General features: G+C 36.2%; 1 protein-coding gene across 4 annotated transcripts in view; it reads right to left on the bottom strand.

Annotated features, from left to right (window-relative positions):
- step (cytohesin steppke) overlaps positions 1-17,536 on the bottom strand; it is a 69,261-nt gene extending 51,725 nt beyond the window's left edge. The window contains exons 1-3 of one of the 4 annotated variants that reach the window (XM_089734422.1): positions 13,371-13,559; positions 11,145-11,412; positions 10,649-10,964 (exon numbers count right to left, since the gene is read on the bottom strand). In XM_089734422.1, the coding sequence (XP_089590548.1) occupies positions 10,649-10,861 (213 nt within the window). In that variant the 5' untranslated portion in view covers positions 10,862-10,964; positions 11,145-11,412; positions 13,371-13,559. Of the gene's footprint in view, positions 1-10,648; positions 10,965-11,144; positions 11,413-13,370; positions 13,560-17,112; positions 17,187-17,301 lie in introns of those variants that run through there. The other 3 variants (XM_028171201.2, XM_028171199.2, XM_028171202.2) reach the window with 3 other exon arrangements.
- Between the last annotated feature and the right edge of the window lie 530 nt (positions 17,537-18,066).

The raw sequence follows: 18,066 nt of genomic DNA on the forward strand, positions 1-18,066 counted from the left end.
GCGATCGCGAAATGTGTCTCTTACCCGGATTTCTGATTAGTTCACGATACGTACCTGAAAAACAAAAGAGAAATATTCGTAAATTTTAATTTTAAAGCTTAGGTATGAAAAAAGTATGTATTTTCTTCGGAGATTCATTATACATACATTAACATAATTAAAACTATTTTTACCGTTTAATCTCACGTTATTTAATACCTCAAATACTTTACTGTTTTCGTCGCCGCCGTTGACTTACTATGCTTGTTTGTTCGTGTTTTATGCGCATGTCGATTATCCGGTTGATTTTTGGACGCTATTTATAAAAAAAATTTGGCTTACCACCATTGATGAATTGTGGTAATGGCGCGCGAATGATTTCAACACATTTGATGTGATTCACATGTGTAGATAGTAAGAGCAAGGTTAACAAAGTCATTTAGTGTTCTATGGACTATCAAATTTGTTACTTAATAACATGCATCTGATGCTGGGTATGTCGTGAACCCTGAACGGTTGGTCCCAAATAATTCTGCGTTCTGGTTTTAGGATAGCAATGCAACAGAGGTTTCGACATCGTCTCAGGGTGGTCAACAACATTCACTTTGTCGTGACTATGAGCTGAGCTCAACGAAAACATGTAGGCATTTAATCTATATATAAAAAAATGAATTGCTGTTCGTTAGTCTCGCCAAAACTCGAGAACGGCTGGACCGATTTGGCTAATTTTGGGCTTGAATTATTCGTGGAAGTCCAGAGAAGGTTTAAAAGGTAGATAAATATGAAAATGCTCGGAAATTAATAAAAATAACAATTTTATTTTTCCTTTGATGTGTCCCCCGTCGGACGAATTCCTTTTGTTTGTTTTAAGTTTATTTTATACAAAAGTTTAGGTCTTTTATTTATCGATTGAGGCACTACGAAGTCTGCCGGGTCAGCTAGTAATAAATATAATAATTCATGTAAAATACGCCTCGGATTCATGCAAGCATGCAACAATTATGTATATTCGTTTAAACAACTAAGCCATAACGTTTATGAATTATTTTTTAGGTTAACATCAGAGTGTTTAAGAAACGGTAAATAATAAAAAACGAAAGCAGTGTGTTACGCGTAAAAAAAACACAACAGAACAACAGGTCCCGGTTTCCGGTCATGGAGCAACTTGGCTAAGAAAACGGAGAGGCTCCACGGATTTCTTTTGTTCGTAACAGCTCAATCAATTTAATGTTAACTTAACAACAACGTTAAGCCCGCACTCATAGTTGGCAGAGTACAAACAAACAGATATTGAGCTTTTTTTCTTCTTTTTCTTAATTATGCTGATAGCCTTGAGAAGCTATTTCAGCTTCACCCTAACGTGTGTAGGTGAGCTCACCCGGCTCAAACCGGAGTGTTGCTAACACTGACCCTAGCAAGAGCAGTGCTTCGCAGAATATACCACCGGATCGGAAACGCGACCCGCTGAGAAGATCCAGCGAGAAACTCAGTGGGCTGTGTCTATTTAATAAGGGTGGGTTGATTCGCTCGTCGAGCCCTTCGTCGCAAGCGACGGGTTCGACGAGGACGGTGACCGAATTGAGCATCATTCATTAAAGTCCACGGTGGCTTCGAGTGACATATAAACATTTTTTTTGAAATTCAAAAGTATTGAAAAAGGAATAAAAAATGAACACAGTTCGCAGTTTGTGTCCATTACTTCGAGAACGAACGAGGGTCAAATGGAAATATAAGAACAAAAAAATGTAGAGGGAGCTAATGAAACACTGTACTTGTGGGATCAGCTGCAGAACACATGCAAAGCTCGAAGGCCAACGCCCCCACAAATATTATTGACTTCATTGACATCGAGTTATTCATCATCGCCTAATTTAGCACACTTATTGGATAAATGTATTTAAAAAATATTATATCTTTTGAAAATTACGTTCGTACATTTAAAAAGTTACTCCTGGGAATTATAAAGTTTAAATTATTTTAACGTCGAGAAAATTTATAGACGCCTTACTGACTGGGTTCCATTCTCACATACCAACTTAAAAATACAACAAGTGTGGTGATGATGCATATAGACAAATATAGATACTAGCTGTTATCGCGGCTTCGCCCGAGTGATCAAGAAAAACAGTCAGTATATTTTCCCGTGGGAATAGGTTTTTACGAGATAAAAGGTAGCCTGTGTCACTCCTGAAATACTTTTTTTTTTTAAATCATGTCAGTCTGTTGCTTCGTTTCGAGATAAAAAGATGGACAAACAACATAAAATAAAGAAACACATTCACATTTAGATTATTAAATAAAAATAAAGTATGGATTTGATACTTTGAGAAGATATACGTTGGAATAAATGTACTATAGCAACATTGACGACCCGAACTTTCCCCAAGACTTTTGATAGTTCATCAAATTTTCTGACAGACACAATTAAAATAAGAATTTCGTTTGGGCACATCCAAATGTTAAGACGGAATGTATCCGATGATGAATGATTACATATCTCTTTTACCTGGTTAAGTTCAGGGAATCTTAATGATAATAAACCACAGGGTATGCGATCATGGCCACCTGAAAGCTACTAGAGCTATTTCTCTTCATAATTTACGAGTAAATATATAATTTTGGCAAACTACTAAATTACTGTACATGAAACAAAGTCTTTTGTTAAAGAACGTTACTTAGAGAGTTTCTTTTTTTGCGTAACAATTTAACAACTACTAATTATAACAATAATGTAGACATCGTGGGTTGCCTTGTTGTGCCAGTTTCAGGAGAGTTGATAAAATTTCAACACAACAACAATGGGAACGCAATGATCGCAACATTACACCCACACTGTTTCCTTATATCGTACTCTTTTCCTTGTGTATTTATTTTGAGCACATACAATATTGTAACTTAATAAATCTTTACATATTGTATGTATATAAGCCCGCACGGGACCGTACCGCCATCACGCTAATTTCTGGGGCGACTGCTCCATGCGTTCTAGTTTTAAGTGTGAACAGCCATCACATTACTATTGAGATTCCATGTCTTGTCACCAGGTTCCTATTTTTTTTAGGTTCCTATTTTTTTTTATTGCTTAGATGTGTGGACGAGCTCACAGCCCACCTGGTGTTAAGTAGTTACTGGAGCCCATAGACATCCACAACGTAAATGCGCCACCCACCTTGAGGTATAAGTTCTAAGGTCTCAAGTATAGTTACAACGGCTGCCCTATACCTTAAAGTTAAAACTTTGCAACGCGTAGGTAGTTCTTACTCATTAGATATTCACAACAAAACCATAATTTATCGGTTTCTAAATGGATCCGTTAATAACACAAGTTCATTTTCTTGCACCAGGTTTATTTCAAATGGATATATAAAGAAGCCACATGGCGAGGCACATGTTTATCTAACTATTGATTTTTTTTTACCGCAACCCTGACCTTGATTCTTGAACTTCGGTTCCCAAAAATATCGCAACGGAAAAAGACTTTGAGTTTCTAAAATTTAAATTTTCGCAAAAGCTTTTCATGTGTTTCAAGATTCATATTTACTGGTACTACAAATATTTTTAATTGGTGTGTTTTTGTACTAATTTCGTGAAAAACGATCAAAATGACATTCGTAAGAGGCAACAAAACCGCATTGAGAATAATGGGTAAATTATATTTCACGCCAAACGAAAAGGTTGGCCAAGGCTCTTTCAGAATGGCATCAAAACGACTTTAGGTAGATTATGATGTGACATTTAAAAGCCGCACTTCGGAATGGCCCAGCTGATATTTGCGTTCTACACGTAAAAATAAAATTGGTTTAACAAAAACAAAGAAAAACCCTGTTTTAAGAAAATCAAATTCTATTACAAAAGTAAAATGAATGAAATTGTATCGTATTTTTCAGTTGAACATTATGAAACCTATTCGGTAAGTTTTTTTTTTTATTGCTTTTATGGGTGGACGAGCTCACAGCCCACCTGGTGTTAAGTGGTTACTGGAGCCCATAGACATCTACAACGTAAATGCGCCACCCACCTTGAGATATAAGTTCTAAGGTCTCAAGTATAGTTACAACGGCTGCCCCACCCTTCAAACCGAAACGAATTACTGCTTCACGGCAGAAACAGGCAGGGTGATGGTACCTACCCGCACACTCCACCAGTAATTACGCAAATTATAATTTAGCGAGTTTTTTATTTTTTTTATTACACGATGTTATTCCTTCGCCGTGGAAGTATATTATTTATACATTATTATATATATTAATACATCATTGCTGTATATGCGAAGTTAATTGAAAAAGTATTTAGGAGCGAAACCCATTACCAATGCACACTATGGAAACCTACACAATGTTATAGAAAGTCTAATCACGCAAGAAGTAAAAGCCAGTTTTTGCTGAGTATCTCGACTAGACCTAGACATGACACGTAAACCTACAATCAGGAAAGAGGTTAGTTTCACAATAAGTGCTAATGTAAAAATATGATGTTGACACAAATATCACGGCGACTCCAATTAACATTAGTTCGTTCGTTAACATGTTTTATGTGGTGGTGTGTAGTGGTGTATGGAGGGCTTTAAAATTGAATCGTTTCGTGTTTCACGATTACCAAGGTAAAATTTCAAATTCATTTATAACTCGCTGACCCGGCAGATTTCGTAGTGCCTCGATCGATAAATAAAAGACCTAAACTTTTGTACAAAATAAACTTAAAATAAACAAAAGGAATTCGTCCGACGGGGGACACATCAAAGTGAAAACAAAATTGTTATTTTTATTTATTTCCGAGCATTTTCATATTTATCTACCTTTTAAACCTTCTCTGGACTTCCACAAATAATTCAAGACCAAAATTAGCCAAATCGGTCCAGCCGTTCTCGAATTTTAGCGAGACTAACGAACGGCAATTCATTTTTATATATATATAGATAGAAGATAGATATATAGATTATATTTTAATGCAGGCTGTAAATTTTTCCTAATAAACTATTTTAGGATCCTTTTAAGAATAATATGCCGTTTATTTTTTGTCATATACATGTTTCAGCATCGTAATAAATTTAACGGTTTATTTTTATTTGAAAGTAAAGGTAGGTAGTATACGAATACGTCGTGGCGTGTTGTTACGGTGTTTCCTCTTTTTAAATAATGGCTAGTTAGTTACAAGAGAATACACTTAGTAAATTATGGATACGTAACGTGTAACGTTATAGACAGTTGCAGCAAAGACAATGGTTATTCAAATAGGCACGACCTCAATTATTGTTGTAGAACTCATTGAAATAGACAAGAATTTCGACAACACAGACTTTGTCTTGTTCTTAACGACCTTCGTTTTAGAGCTAGGTTTGATGATATCGTAAATAACGAGTAAAACAGCGTTTAACATCTGACCACTGTTTTAGGTTGTCATTATGATTATTACGGCATTCGTGCATTTGCTATAAAGCAGTAAACAAATTTAACTACCATGCTTACTTTGATTAGACCTTGAAGGATGTTTATTACTCAGACTTACCAGGAAATATTAGCGAAGTTTCTGAATTGAAATACGACATTTTTTTATTTGAAACTTACCCTAAAATACCTAGCAAATGCAGTGCGTCATGAAAACAAAACATGAATTAATTAGCATTTATTATTTTATTGGTGTCAAAAACATCGAAAAGTCTAATAGGGAAGATCATAATGCAGTACGACTTTGAGATATTGTAGATCAGTGTGATGGGCAAAGCACGGCCCCGCCGAGAGTCCATCCATCCTAAATATTCCAGTCAGCATTTTGGCGCGTAAAATAAAATCTGACGTTTATAATTGAAAATCTTCGAATTTTTAATGAAAACTCCAATTCGTCAGGGGTGTTTTGCGCTTTCATTTATCTCATAATTAACTTGCCATCATTATAATTATCTCGACAGTCTGTCACAGGTATTAGATTATTTATTGGAAAAAAAAACATTATTTTCACCTATCTATCACACGCTTCACGTCTCACACGCCTAACAAGGCGTAATAGTAAAAGGTATTTTGTTTATTAAAAAGCTTTAATACAAAATGCATTTTTTCTATAATTCTGGCCCCCCCTCTAGAATTTCTTAAGCTTTGTGGCCCGCCATTAAAAATGTTTGCCCGCCACTGTTCTAGATAGTCGTATCGTAGGAGTCAGTGACCGTGGTGCGTGCATTTCGTGCAGTGTCGTCCCCCCGCCACCCGACAAGGTCAAGGCACCCCTCGGAGCACGTTTCGACTTCTGAGCATCTGACGGATACTATTCCTGGAACGTCCCCATTCAAACAAACACCGGTCGCGCTTGTAGGACGTTGATTGGAACCGGTTCATTTGTATTCTTTGCAGGCCTAAACGAATAAAATTGGAATTTAACAATTTGCTATGTATAACATGTTTCGTTCGACATGATTTGCGTACAAAAATCAAACAGTATCTAATTTCGATTATATTTTCATGAGCAAGAAACATTTTATGTATCGCACCAGCTACAATACTATAACGGCTCATATTTGAATGAGTCTAATAAAAATGGTTAGTACCGTATTAGTAGGGCGGGACAAGTGGGTCACGAAAAAATTTGCACACTTGTGACAACACGCAAAACATGGAGGTAGCTTCACTCAGGTGAACATTAATAAACCATCGTGTGTTACGATAGAACATACAAGTTATAAGCATAGACATGGATGATGGATTAAATAAAATCTGATGATAGATTGCGTTCCGTATGACATAATGAAAACCAACTTAGTTCGCACGATCTCGACCAATTTTAAGCTAAGTTAAGAATACTCTTAATATTAAACATCAAATATAGTCTCAAAAAATAATTGAAGACGATTACGTCTCTCAGCATTTCTTCAAACATAAAGGAACTAATACTAGTTAATTTAAGACTACTTTGGTTGACCTATAGACATTTTAATAATTTAGATTTGTATAATGGTGAAGAACGTTGTCTGTTCCCGAAAATAGAACAAATAAAAGTTTAATTAATATAAGTTTTACAGTTTAATCGGGAGTTTATTTTAATTTAATCATTTACGATGTTTCGAATAATTTAGAGTTTAAGTGTATTTTACCGTAAAGGTATTTAGTTAGTAATATTAGCAATGTACGGCTTTAATTATTATGTCAACGGCTCGAGAAAATCGAAGAAAATAATATAAAGGGTTAATTACTTCATTCACTTGTTATCATCATATTATTTATTGTACTTTTATGTATTTGGTCAACAATTCATAGTAGGTATTGAACAATTGTTTCCTTTACAATGACGTTACGGATTAATTATTCAAATTGATAATTCCATTTAAATACGTAATACGTGATACGTTACGCAAAATTAACTCCAAATGTAGTATTATAAATTTATATGTAATTCTTATCTTTAATGAGTTTGCTGCGTAGTTAATACAGACGAAGTTTTTTCCTAAAATTTCGATAAATACCAAAATAAGCATTGAAATCGATAAAAATTTAATTCTCGCTATTAATTATTTTTTTCTCTTATAGGCAGACGAGCATACGGCCCACCTGATGGTGAGTGGTTACCGTCGCCCATGGACTTCAGCAATGCCAGGGGCAGAGCCAAGCCGCTGCCTAACGCTTAATACTCTCCACAAGCCTCGATTGAAGAAGGACATGTCATAGCGCTCTGGAAGCACCGTGGAGGGAAGCTCATTACATAGCCAGATGGTACGTGGCAAAAAAGACCTCTGGAAACGCACTGTGGATGACCGCAGTGGCTCCAAGTAGTATGGATGAGCTCTACTCCGGTGGCGGGCGGTGCGATGGTAAAAACGAGATGACGGTATCATCTCGAACAATTTCTCAGAGCACTCCGAATGGAGAGTCCTTTATATATTCGACAAATATGTATATACATACTATATAATACAAATGCATTGTCATAAACCTACTGTAACGGTTCAGATGGGAATGATGCAACCATAAAAAGAGCACACTATTTCAAAGTTACAAAAAACTAAGGTCATGCATTCTTCAAACGATGCGATGCAACAGCAAAGCACATAGAAAGGAATCGTACTACGCATGGCTGGATCTTTTATGTACAATTTTTATACCAACGAGTCACGGCTAACGAATACGTTAGGATAAATTGTAGTTTGAAATATACACATATTAATTTTAGAGTGATCAAAGAAACTATTTAACGAGTCGTTGTGGCCTAAAGGATAAGACGTCCGGTGCATTCGTATGTAGCGATGCACCGGTGTTCGAATCCCGCAGGCGGGTACCAATTTTTTTAATGAAATACGTACTCAACAAATGTTCACGATTGACTTCCACGGTGAAGGAATAACATCGTGTAATAAAAATCAAACCCGCAACATTATAATTTGCGTAATCACTGGTGGTAGGACCTCTTGGGAGTCCGCACGGGTAGGTACCACCACCCCGCCTATTTCCGCCGTGAAGCAGTAATGCGTTTCGGTTCGAAGGGTGGGGTAGCCGTTGTAACTATACTGAGATCTTAGAACTTATATCTCGAGGTGGGTGGCGCATTTACGTTGTAGATGTCTATGGGCTCCAGTAACCACTTAACACCAGGTGGGCTGTGAGCTCGTCCATCCATCTAAGTAATTTTATAAACAGACTGAAAATAAGTGAAGATCGTTTTTATTTATCTTTTGAAAGAATCAAGTTGTGGTAATAAGTAACAATTTTCACTAAAAGAACTCAAAAGGGATGTGGTTTTCTGAAGTTGAAGTCATTGGCATCACTGTATCACTTTCTTGCCTATAGTTGCCGCGAAGAAATCATACATTCTGGATTGACCGACGGTCGTCGCACAATACAACCCAGAGCTTCATATTATATTAACTAGACATCACAACAGTTCCAACTCAACACCAGACAGACTTTAAGCTCAACGAAATTTAGATCACATATTAAAAGCCTATTTTTAGAAATCCAGAGTCATACACAAAATGACGTCAGCAGAACTTACTAAATAAATACACAAACAACCCATGTGAGGTACCTACATATGTACAAATCAGCGAAACAAAAAGCCGTATTTTCAAACGAAGAGCATTCATATTCAACAACGATACATGCAAAACGTACGAATTCCGCTACCCGAGTTTCATAAGGTATTCCAAAAACAGATGATAATGCCTATTGTTTTAAAATCAAAATATACGCGTATTATGTTATGGAGTTATTGTGTTGTAAAATGGTTTTTTTTTATAATATTTTAATTTTTATACCTATTTCCTATTATGGGTGTACTGTTTCAGTAACATTTTCGAGATCATAATTTAATATTTCAATCAAATAAGTCATAAAATCTACTATTTTTGCGGTTCCAAATATAGGCTGGTTAAAATCTGACGACTATTGTGAAACGCCTATTTTTATAATTAAACAACTATGTTAGGCAAAAGTAACATTCCATTCTTGCTAATGTTACTACAGTTAGAAAACAATGTCGCAAGAAATTTGATCAAGCTATTTCATATTACTTCCGGTAAGACGTCTAATCCTATCGCCTAAGCTGAATATGAATATTGTACATATTTCTTGTACTACTTTACTGAGACCTTAGAACTTATGTCTCAAGGTGGGTGGCGCATTTACGTTGTGAATGTCTATGGGCTCCAGTAACCACTTAACACCAGGTGGGCTGTGAGCTTGTCCACCCATCTAAGCAATAAAAAAAAGCATAAATAGCCTTTAATGGCCCTTTCAGACTGCAGACTCCGATCTCACTAAATCAGCTCTAAGAGTTCGAAGACGCTCAAACGCATATTTTATTGATATCATAGTGCCATTATAAATAAACCTCCCTCATACGTGTATACATAACATTAATTTTGGAGCAATAACCGCCAACAATGGACGCAAACATGCGGGACAATTCCGATAAAACTAGCGTGACGTTGTGAGTCATAAGCTAAACTAGTCGTCGATAAGTACCCTTAATGTGGAATCTTTTGAAAAATTCGGTCATAATGATAAGGTCGTTTGTTGTAATCGATGTATCTATTATAACCAAAACTTAATTTAACTTGAAACTGTAAGACAGACTACTTTAAAAACAGTTCACTTCCTCGGTCTTTCCCGTGCGCTTTGTTATGTCCTTCTTTCAACTAGATTTTCAAAGACAGCTTAGTGGTAGATAGCTGTTTTGCGGAGTCATCGTAAAAAGGCAGGTGTGCCACGAGGGTAACCAAAAATAATACTTTAAATGTTAAAAACTATCTATATTTATATCAATTCTATTTCGACACAAATCTGATAACGACTGTAAAGCCTTATCAATGAATCACATTTGTTTTTAACAATATAAATTTGTGTGTATTACTTATAACATATTTTGTTTACTCAATTGAAAAGACTTTAATCAACGTTACAAAGGATACGTTCCATTTATTTAAATAATAATAACCGGGCTACGATATGCTGGTATGTAAGTATCATGCGGTCCACGTAAGGTAATCCTAAAATAATTTAAATGTTGTTTTGTCTTATTTACCACTTGGAAAAAATATCACCAGTCTTTGTGCAGTGATACTTTCATACGTAGACCAATCGCACGAGCTGCGTGATCGATCCAGCTACTTTGGAAAAATGCCAAAAGCGGTCTCCAGCGCACCGTCGTCGCTCCGAATGAATTATGAATGAAAATTAAAAAAGATACCGACCATTCTCGAGACCGTGGTGAGATCCCAAGCCGATCTGGTCTTGCCACGCGGCTGCGTGCCATCCTTCCGCCTACCCAACGAACCGTATCCGGACGGTACGGTGGCTTCTTCGCGTTTACGCCGACCTGCACCTCGTCTTAACGATGAAAACCAGTTGGACACGGATCCACGGCGTTCCGGCTCAGCCGCTCCAGACCCGGCTTTGATGAACATTACTAACTAGTGCAAACGCACTGCGCACATCACACACAAAAGATCAAGTCTCGATCGCACTGAACGGAAACACCAGTTAGTCAAGCTGACGCTCACGACTTACCTAAAAGCCATCAAAGACAAAATCAAAAATAACGCAGCAATAAAATATGGCAAGCAAATTAAGTGAAAATGCGTAGACTGCGTTGCCGATTTACCGTGATTCTTTGGAATTGCCAAAACACATAAGTGAAGCTACACAACAGTTGTGAGGATTGCATAGTAAACAGCGTCGGTGACGCACCTGATCATAGTCGTCGTCGTAGGTTCTTGCTGCGCGAGCGCAACGCACCAGCAGTGGCCACCAGAGAGCACCGCACAGCAACCGAACATGCAAACACATTGCGCGCCATACACTTCCCTCTAAGGAACACACTCGACTGAATATAGTGGCGGGCGCCGTCGATCTTTGGCACCGTGACAATTACAATTGTATATCTATCTACATTAGATAGGTATAGGTAGATAGCTTTATCTTTCTGCAAGTTTGCGACAAGGCCAACCACGCAAAACTAATTTATATTTTCGATGAACAAAAACAAAAAAAAAGATATGTAATCATTCCAATAATCACATTGAACTTTAATTGAATCTGTGATTTGAGGAAAAATAAAAATACATTTAATGACCATAATAATAAAACAATCACGGGCTTTTTTAGTACCGCGCATGAAATGTAAGAAACGCAAATATTTAGTTCGTATGAGCAATGGACGATACTCTTATCGAAACCAACAGTCCAACGGAAGCTTCAGAGGAAATATGATAAAACCACTGAATGGTCGATCGACATTGTTGTTCAGTGAACAATCTCCACGATGTTTTTGCAGTGCGTGGTTTTTGTTTAATTCACATATTATTATACTGAAATGAATAATTTGCGCGGTCTATAAGTTTTATTTTCAATTTGTAACTTTTCAAATTTTAACCAAAAATAATAATTATCCACTGTAATGTGTATTTAAAATAATTCGAGTCTTTAAATTAGGTAATTAACTAATGCGTCATAAAACAAATTAAAATTTCTTACTAATCGTATTTGGTGTTTGTTACTTATTGAATAGCTGATAAAATTAAATTTATATATGAGGATTCTATCCTAACAGTGGTTTGTAGGGCCTATTCTCCTAAGTTACCTTGTCCTGTCCCCATCTCCCGTGGGCATTTCGATATACAGTACGTAAAGTGGGCGGGAGCGGTATCTACCATTCTTTTTTTTTTTCTTTTTTTTTTATTGCCTTTGTAGGCAGACGAGCATACGGCCCACCTGATGGTGAGTGGTTACCGTCGCCCATGGAGTTCAGCAATGCCAGGGGCAGAGCCAAACCGCTGCCTACCGCTTAATACTCTCCACAAGCCTCGTTTGAAGAAGGACATGTCATAGCGCTCGGGAAACACCATGGAGGGGAGCTCATTCCATAGCCGGATGGTACGTGGCAAAAAAGATCTCCGGAAACGCATTGTGGATGACCGCAGTGGCTCCAGGTAGTATGGATGAACTCTACTCCGGTGGCGGGCGGTGCGATGGTAAAAACGAGACGTTGGTATCATCTCGAACAATTTCTCAGAGCACTCCCCATGGAACCTTTTTCGAAAATTCTACCTATTCTGCCCCAAAGGATTCATGCGTTCCGGTCTGAGGGATGGGATAGGGACAGTGGTATTACATTTTTTTTGGGAGTTCCAATTCATATGATATCCTGATGTCGCCATCATTAATGTGATGATATTTATGTGCTCCCGTAACCACCGGGTGAACCGGGACCTAGACTGCTTAACTGATAAAAAAAAAGCTATTCTACTGTGATTTATATTATGAATCTTTTTCCACTTTATTGATGACCTGAATGAAAATGTCTATGAAATAATTTGAAGCCGAATTCAACTATTTTTATTAAACAAATCATTTGTAGCGTAAATTGGGAAAGTCAGAAGAAGAAATTATGACGACTGTGGACTGATGATGACTTTAAACGTCAAGATATTCGTGTTCCAGCCGCTACGCTTCCGTTTAAACTAAGTTAGAAATGAACAATAATATTTAACATTATGTTACACTTAAGAATAAGTATGAAAAATTATAATGATAACATAATATGATCCTTCAAAAAAAGAACTCTGTATGAATCTACTAAAATTGTAGAAAAACGCGGCGAAAATACTTTAACATATTTTGGGTCACAGATTTATTTATGAAGGGTATTTAAGAATTGTTCAATAAGTAACATCTGCGATCAAGGTTACTTAATGCAATACATTCGCTACAGTTATTATTTATGAGAAAGAAAAAAAACGGTTAAGGAAACCTTGTTTTTCTATCATTCCGTATTTAATAGTTTCAGGGTAAGTAACTGGAGCGAAAGGAATATTTCAAACTTCAATACGGGTCATCGTAAACAGAAAATACCCTCGGCCACCGGCAACGCAGTCATCGCAAATTTACACTTCGTATTCGCACACCGAAACTTACGAGTAAACAACGCACAATCCACGAAATATGAATGGAATTTGCAGAAAAGAACACAACCGTGTTATTAGATAACCGGTTTTATTATTGTCACAGCACTAGTAAGAGGAACTGATAAAATGAAACCGACAGCGGACGATGCGTCACACGCAGAGCGCGGTCCGTGTCTCACTGAATAAGTGAATAATACTACAAGAAGCTAGCAGCGTAGTAAGCCCAGCCAGCCCAAGCATTGACGGCTTACGTCAGTGTAGTCCGCATGATATTGAATGAATTTTAGGGGTCAGATGTAAGGGGGTGGGTAAATTCCGATTGTGTAGTTCTAAAGTTAGCATGTTACTTTAGTGTATCTATTTTTAAACAGGACAAATGTAAAATATTTTAACAACTTATTAAAGGATTGGCAATTCTTTTTATATTAGATTTAGGGATAAGTTAATGCAGAATGAGTCAAAAGTTTGTAATATTATTATGCTTTTTTTTCCTACCTAAGTTGATAGCCTTGAGAGACTATGTCAGCGTATCCGGGCGAGTAGGTGAGCTCACGGGGCTCAAACCGGGAGTGATGTTAACAGTGGCCCTAGCAAGAGCAGTGCTTCGCAGAATCTACACTGAGAAGATCTGGCGAGAAACTCAGTTAATTTACTCGTCGAGCCCTCTGTCGCAAGCGACGGGTTCGGCGAGGACGGTGACCGGTGCTTGAGGTACTTAAAAGCACCGTTAATGGATCGGGAGGATCCGTAATGACGTGTTTAGGGCGACGCGACGTCGACTGTTTACCATTCAGTCCACAAGATCGGGTATGATATTGTGCTGTGAATATGTATGGGTTTTACAAATCTTTGTAGAGAATAGAATAAAACTAAAAAAAATATACTTAAATACAATGCGTCCAATAGAATAAGTCCTGCGCCTGTCATTTACGGTATCCATGAGTAACACAAACCCATGTGGTTACCGATATAAGCTGGCATTAGGAGATATAGACTAATCACAATGATGTAATTAATATACTCGTAAGTTTTATAGTCACACATGTTACGAATTGATAGATAAAAGTTTTATATGATTGAAGGATTACTGGTGGCCCGGAGGCCTTTCCAGTTTCACCAGGACAGGATAGATAAAAGTTTCACCGATAGTGGGAGGAACATCAAATTAGATCACAAGTAAGAAACAGTAAATATATAGTTAACTGGTGGTTACCTAGTCGAGCAAAATAAGTAGGCTAGCAATTGGCATAATTTTAGTTTTTGTAAAGGGATTTTTCTGCACGGAATACGTTAGCTAATATTTATTACGAGAATTTTAAATAATAGTTAATGAAATCCTAATGTCGAAATAAACTAAATTATTTAATCATAGTTTAAACGAAATGACATTTGTCATTTAAATGTTTATTGGTTAATTCCAGTTGATGTTGGAAAATAAACTTAATTATGACCGAGTTTAAATTAAAAATAAATACTATTGGTTACTTCAATTACATCTTCTCAGTGGGTCGCGTTTACGATACGATGGTAGATTCTGCGAAGCACTGCTCTTGCTAGGGCCAGTGTTAGCATCACTCCCGGTTTGAACCCCGTGAGCTCACCTACTCGCCCGGTTACGGTGACATAGCCTCTCAAGGCTATCAGCTTAGGTAGTAAAAAAAAAGCATAATAATATTACAAGCTTTTGACTCATTCTGCATCAAGTTATCCCTAAATCGAATATAAAAAAATTGCCAATCCTCAGATTCTGCGAAGCACGGCGCTGCTAGGGTTCGTGTTAGCGACAACTTCAGGTTTGAGTCTCGCGAGGATACCTACTAGTTCGGTGAATCTAGAATAACCCCTTGAGGCTACTAGAATAGGTAGGCAAAAACTCCAATTCATTCAATCCATTGAGTCATTTTGACGTTTACGTTCTTGATAAATTTATCATAACTCAAAACGGAACGCTCATTGCAAAAGGTACAGTTATCAATATCAAATTGATGCTATTAACTATACTGTTAGCAACGAGGCTTCCGATAAATATTACCTAGCTGATATCGACATAACATGCAGAGAGTTTAGTTTCGGTTTTTTTAACAAATTTCGTCTGCACAGATTTTTATTAGTATTAGTTTTGAAGTTGAGGTGAGATTGGTTACATAAAAATCACTGTTTATTGCGAATCCATCCAAATAACGGCTCGAGAGCCGTATTTTGCTCTCGCGGCTCAATAATGTTACGGTACGTAGCATAACTTAAAAATTCTGTCAAGGCAAAGAGAAAATGAATCTCGTACAATATTTTTTTGTAAAATACCTGTTTTCATTAAAAAGTATAATAACGAAATGTACGAAAATAGCTGCTTTTTTCATAGGAAAATGTACAACACTTAATCTATTAATTTAAGTGACTCAGCTGTTCTAGTCTCTTAATCATAAACGTCTCTAGCCTGAACAGCTCTAGTAGGAGTGAAAAAATTTAGAAAAGCATTTCCATTGAAGGCCTCACTTCAACTTCATCCATTTGTATCTACAACTTGAAGATCTTAATTTGTAGATAACTTGGTGTAATTATATCAAGCCAGTAATAATAATAAGGTTTTACCCAATAATATTCTATGACTTTAAAATTAAAAAAAATTTTTGTCATGAAGAATCACACGTATTTTAAACGGATGAGAAAAGTAATGATAATGACACTTGGATCTCTCGTTTCAACTGGGAACTACTAAATGCTTCATAATATCTAAGCCAGTGTTTTCCAACCTTTTTTGAACCAGGCCCCACTGTAACATTTCTAAAATTTTTATGCCTCCCATATATAATTTTTAACATTAAAAAATTGATTTGTTCACTTAAGGAACATAAATCATAGGTTTTAGGAAGAAATCACTATGAAATTTTTATCAGAACACAAAAAGTAATATTTCAAAAAATATAATACAAAACTGAAATTCTTATTCAAAATAATTTTAATACAGATTTTCTATATTGACTTAGTGCGATTGGCCCCCTTAATTACCAATTTGCTCCTTGGGGGACGTGGGCCCCATGTTGGAAAATACCGATGTAAAGCAATGATATATGTATACTTTTTTATGATATTTATCATTTTTTGTCTTAGGGGTGTCTTATTACTCCTCATTAAAGATCTTCTAACCTAAATTTTGCATATTTTTTTTAAATAATATCTACTTGTCTGTTTCTTGATTTTATAAAGAAAATAAATGATAAAAATAAAATGTTTGTAACACATACAAAATGTTCATAACATTAAGTTAAAGATTATGGAATTTTGCATACTTGTCATTTTTTGGCAAGTTTCGGACAGGGGCTATGTACTTAGTTTTATTTGATGAATTGTTGATATGAGATCTCAATATTATCATTATTGACTGTGGATAATTTTTGTTTAATTTTTGTATTTACCTATAGACAATTCATTTACTTTCTTCATTTAATCCTGTGAACTATATCTATATTTCTAATATTTCTTTACAATAAGACATTACAAAGAAGTAATGTAGAACCATGTTTTATTAAACATGTATCTCATTTGATTGAATTCCATAAATACTAATATTTCCACCTAGTAGCATTAACTAGACTTGGTATAAGAATATTACGTACAATAGAAAACCGGTATGAAGCAAGTTTTATACGTGTACAAGGACAGAACTGTTTACCGCGTTAACGTAAGGTAATTGCGAGATAACAGGTGAAGCTAACTCAAGAACATGATTGATTAGATTAGCAAATTGTACCGACCTGTATTTCTAGCAGTAACTCTGTTTTCCTACGTCGTATATCAATCAAAGTCTTCTGCTGCTCAGCTGTCAGCTCTGAAAATAACGGTATGATGATCATATTAATCCATGGCACATAATAGTGGCCATTGAGGTCATTATAGTAGCAAAACATCTTCACGTCCACAAATTAAATTACCGTGACACTCACCCGTATGAGTAAATGGATCAGTATGATTATTGGGACCATTGCTTCCACTAAGGGATAGATTTTCAAAATCACTTATCATTTCTCAAAATAATTTAAAAACAGTAAACAAAAGTTTACATCATTATTGAATGACTCGCGGCCATATTTATTTACAACATTTCAACAAATAGCTTGAAATATAGATTATACACTTATGCTTGAAACAGCACTTAATATGTACCCAAAGAAATGTCTACTCTATCGAAAAGTTAATCTCGCTTCCACAAGCGAACTAGAATATTTTTGTTTCACTTTTATAGCAATGGTCACCCTGTTCATGCTTAAAATATGATAATTTGGCCAGTTAAGCTGTCTTTGGGTTACTTTATTATTCCTTTTATCTCGTAAAAGGCTGCTATGTAATTCACTATTTACATTAAACAAGCAAGTATAAAACACGTGTATTTATTAGTGTTATATTATGGTCATCCACCCAGCTTATATCAAAGGAGCTATGCGTTCGGGTCTGAAAGGCTTACAGGCGTTGTTTAATACAATTAAAATATTGACCTCAAATCGCAAGATGAGAAATTCGCGTTATTAACACTCTTACATTCATCTACGCAATAAAGAAAATCCATCAATCTTTTGCATGTGATGTACAGATTTCTTTTTTTGAGCCGAGTTGAACTCCCTATTGTAAATTAGAACCATGAATTTTTTTCCCTACCTATTCGCTGGTAGCCTAAGAGGCTATTCCAGCTACGCTAGAATGGTTGGAGCTCA

Source organism: Bombyx mandarina, chromosome 17, assembly GCF_030267445.1.
Source record: "Bombyx mandarina strain Sakado chromosome 17, ASM3026744v2".
Taxonomy (NCBI): Eukaryota; Metazoa; Arthropoda; class Insecta; order Lepidoptera; family Bombycidae; genus Bombyx; species Bombyx mandarina.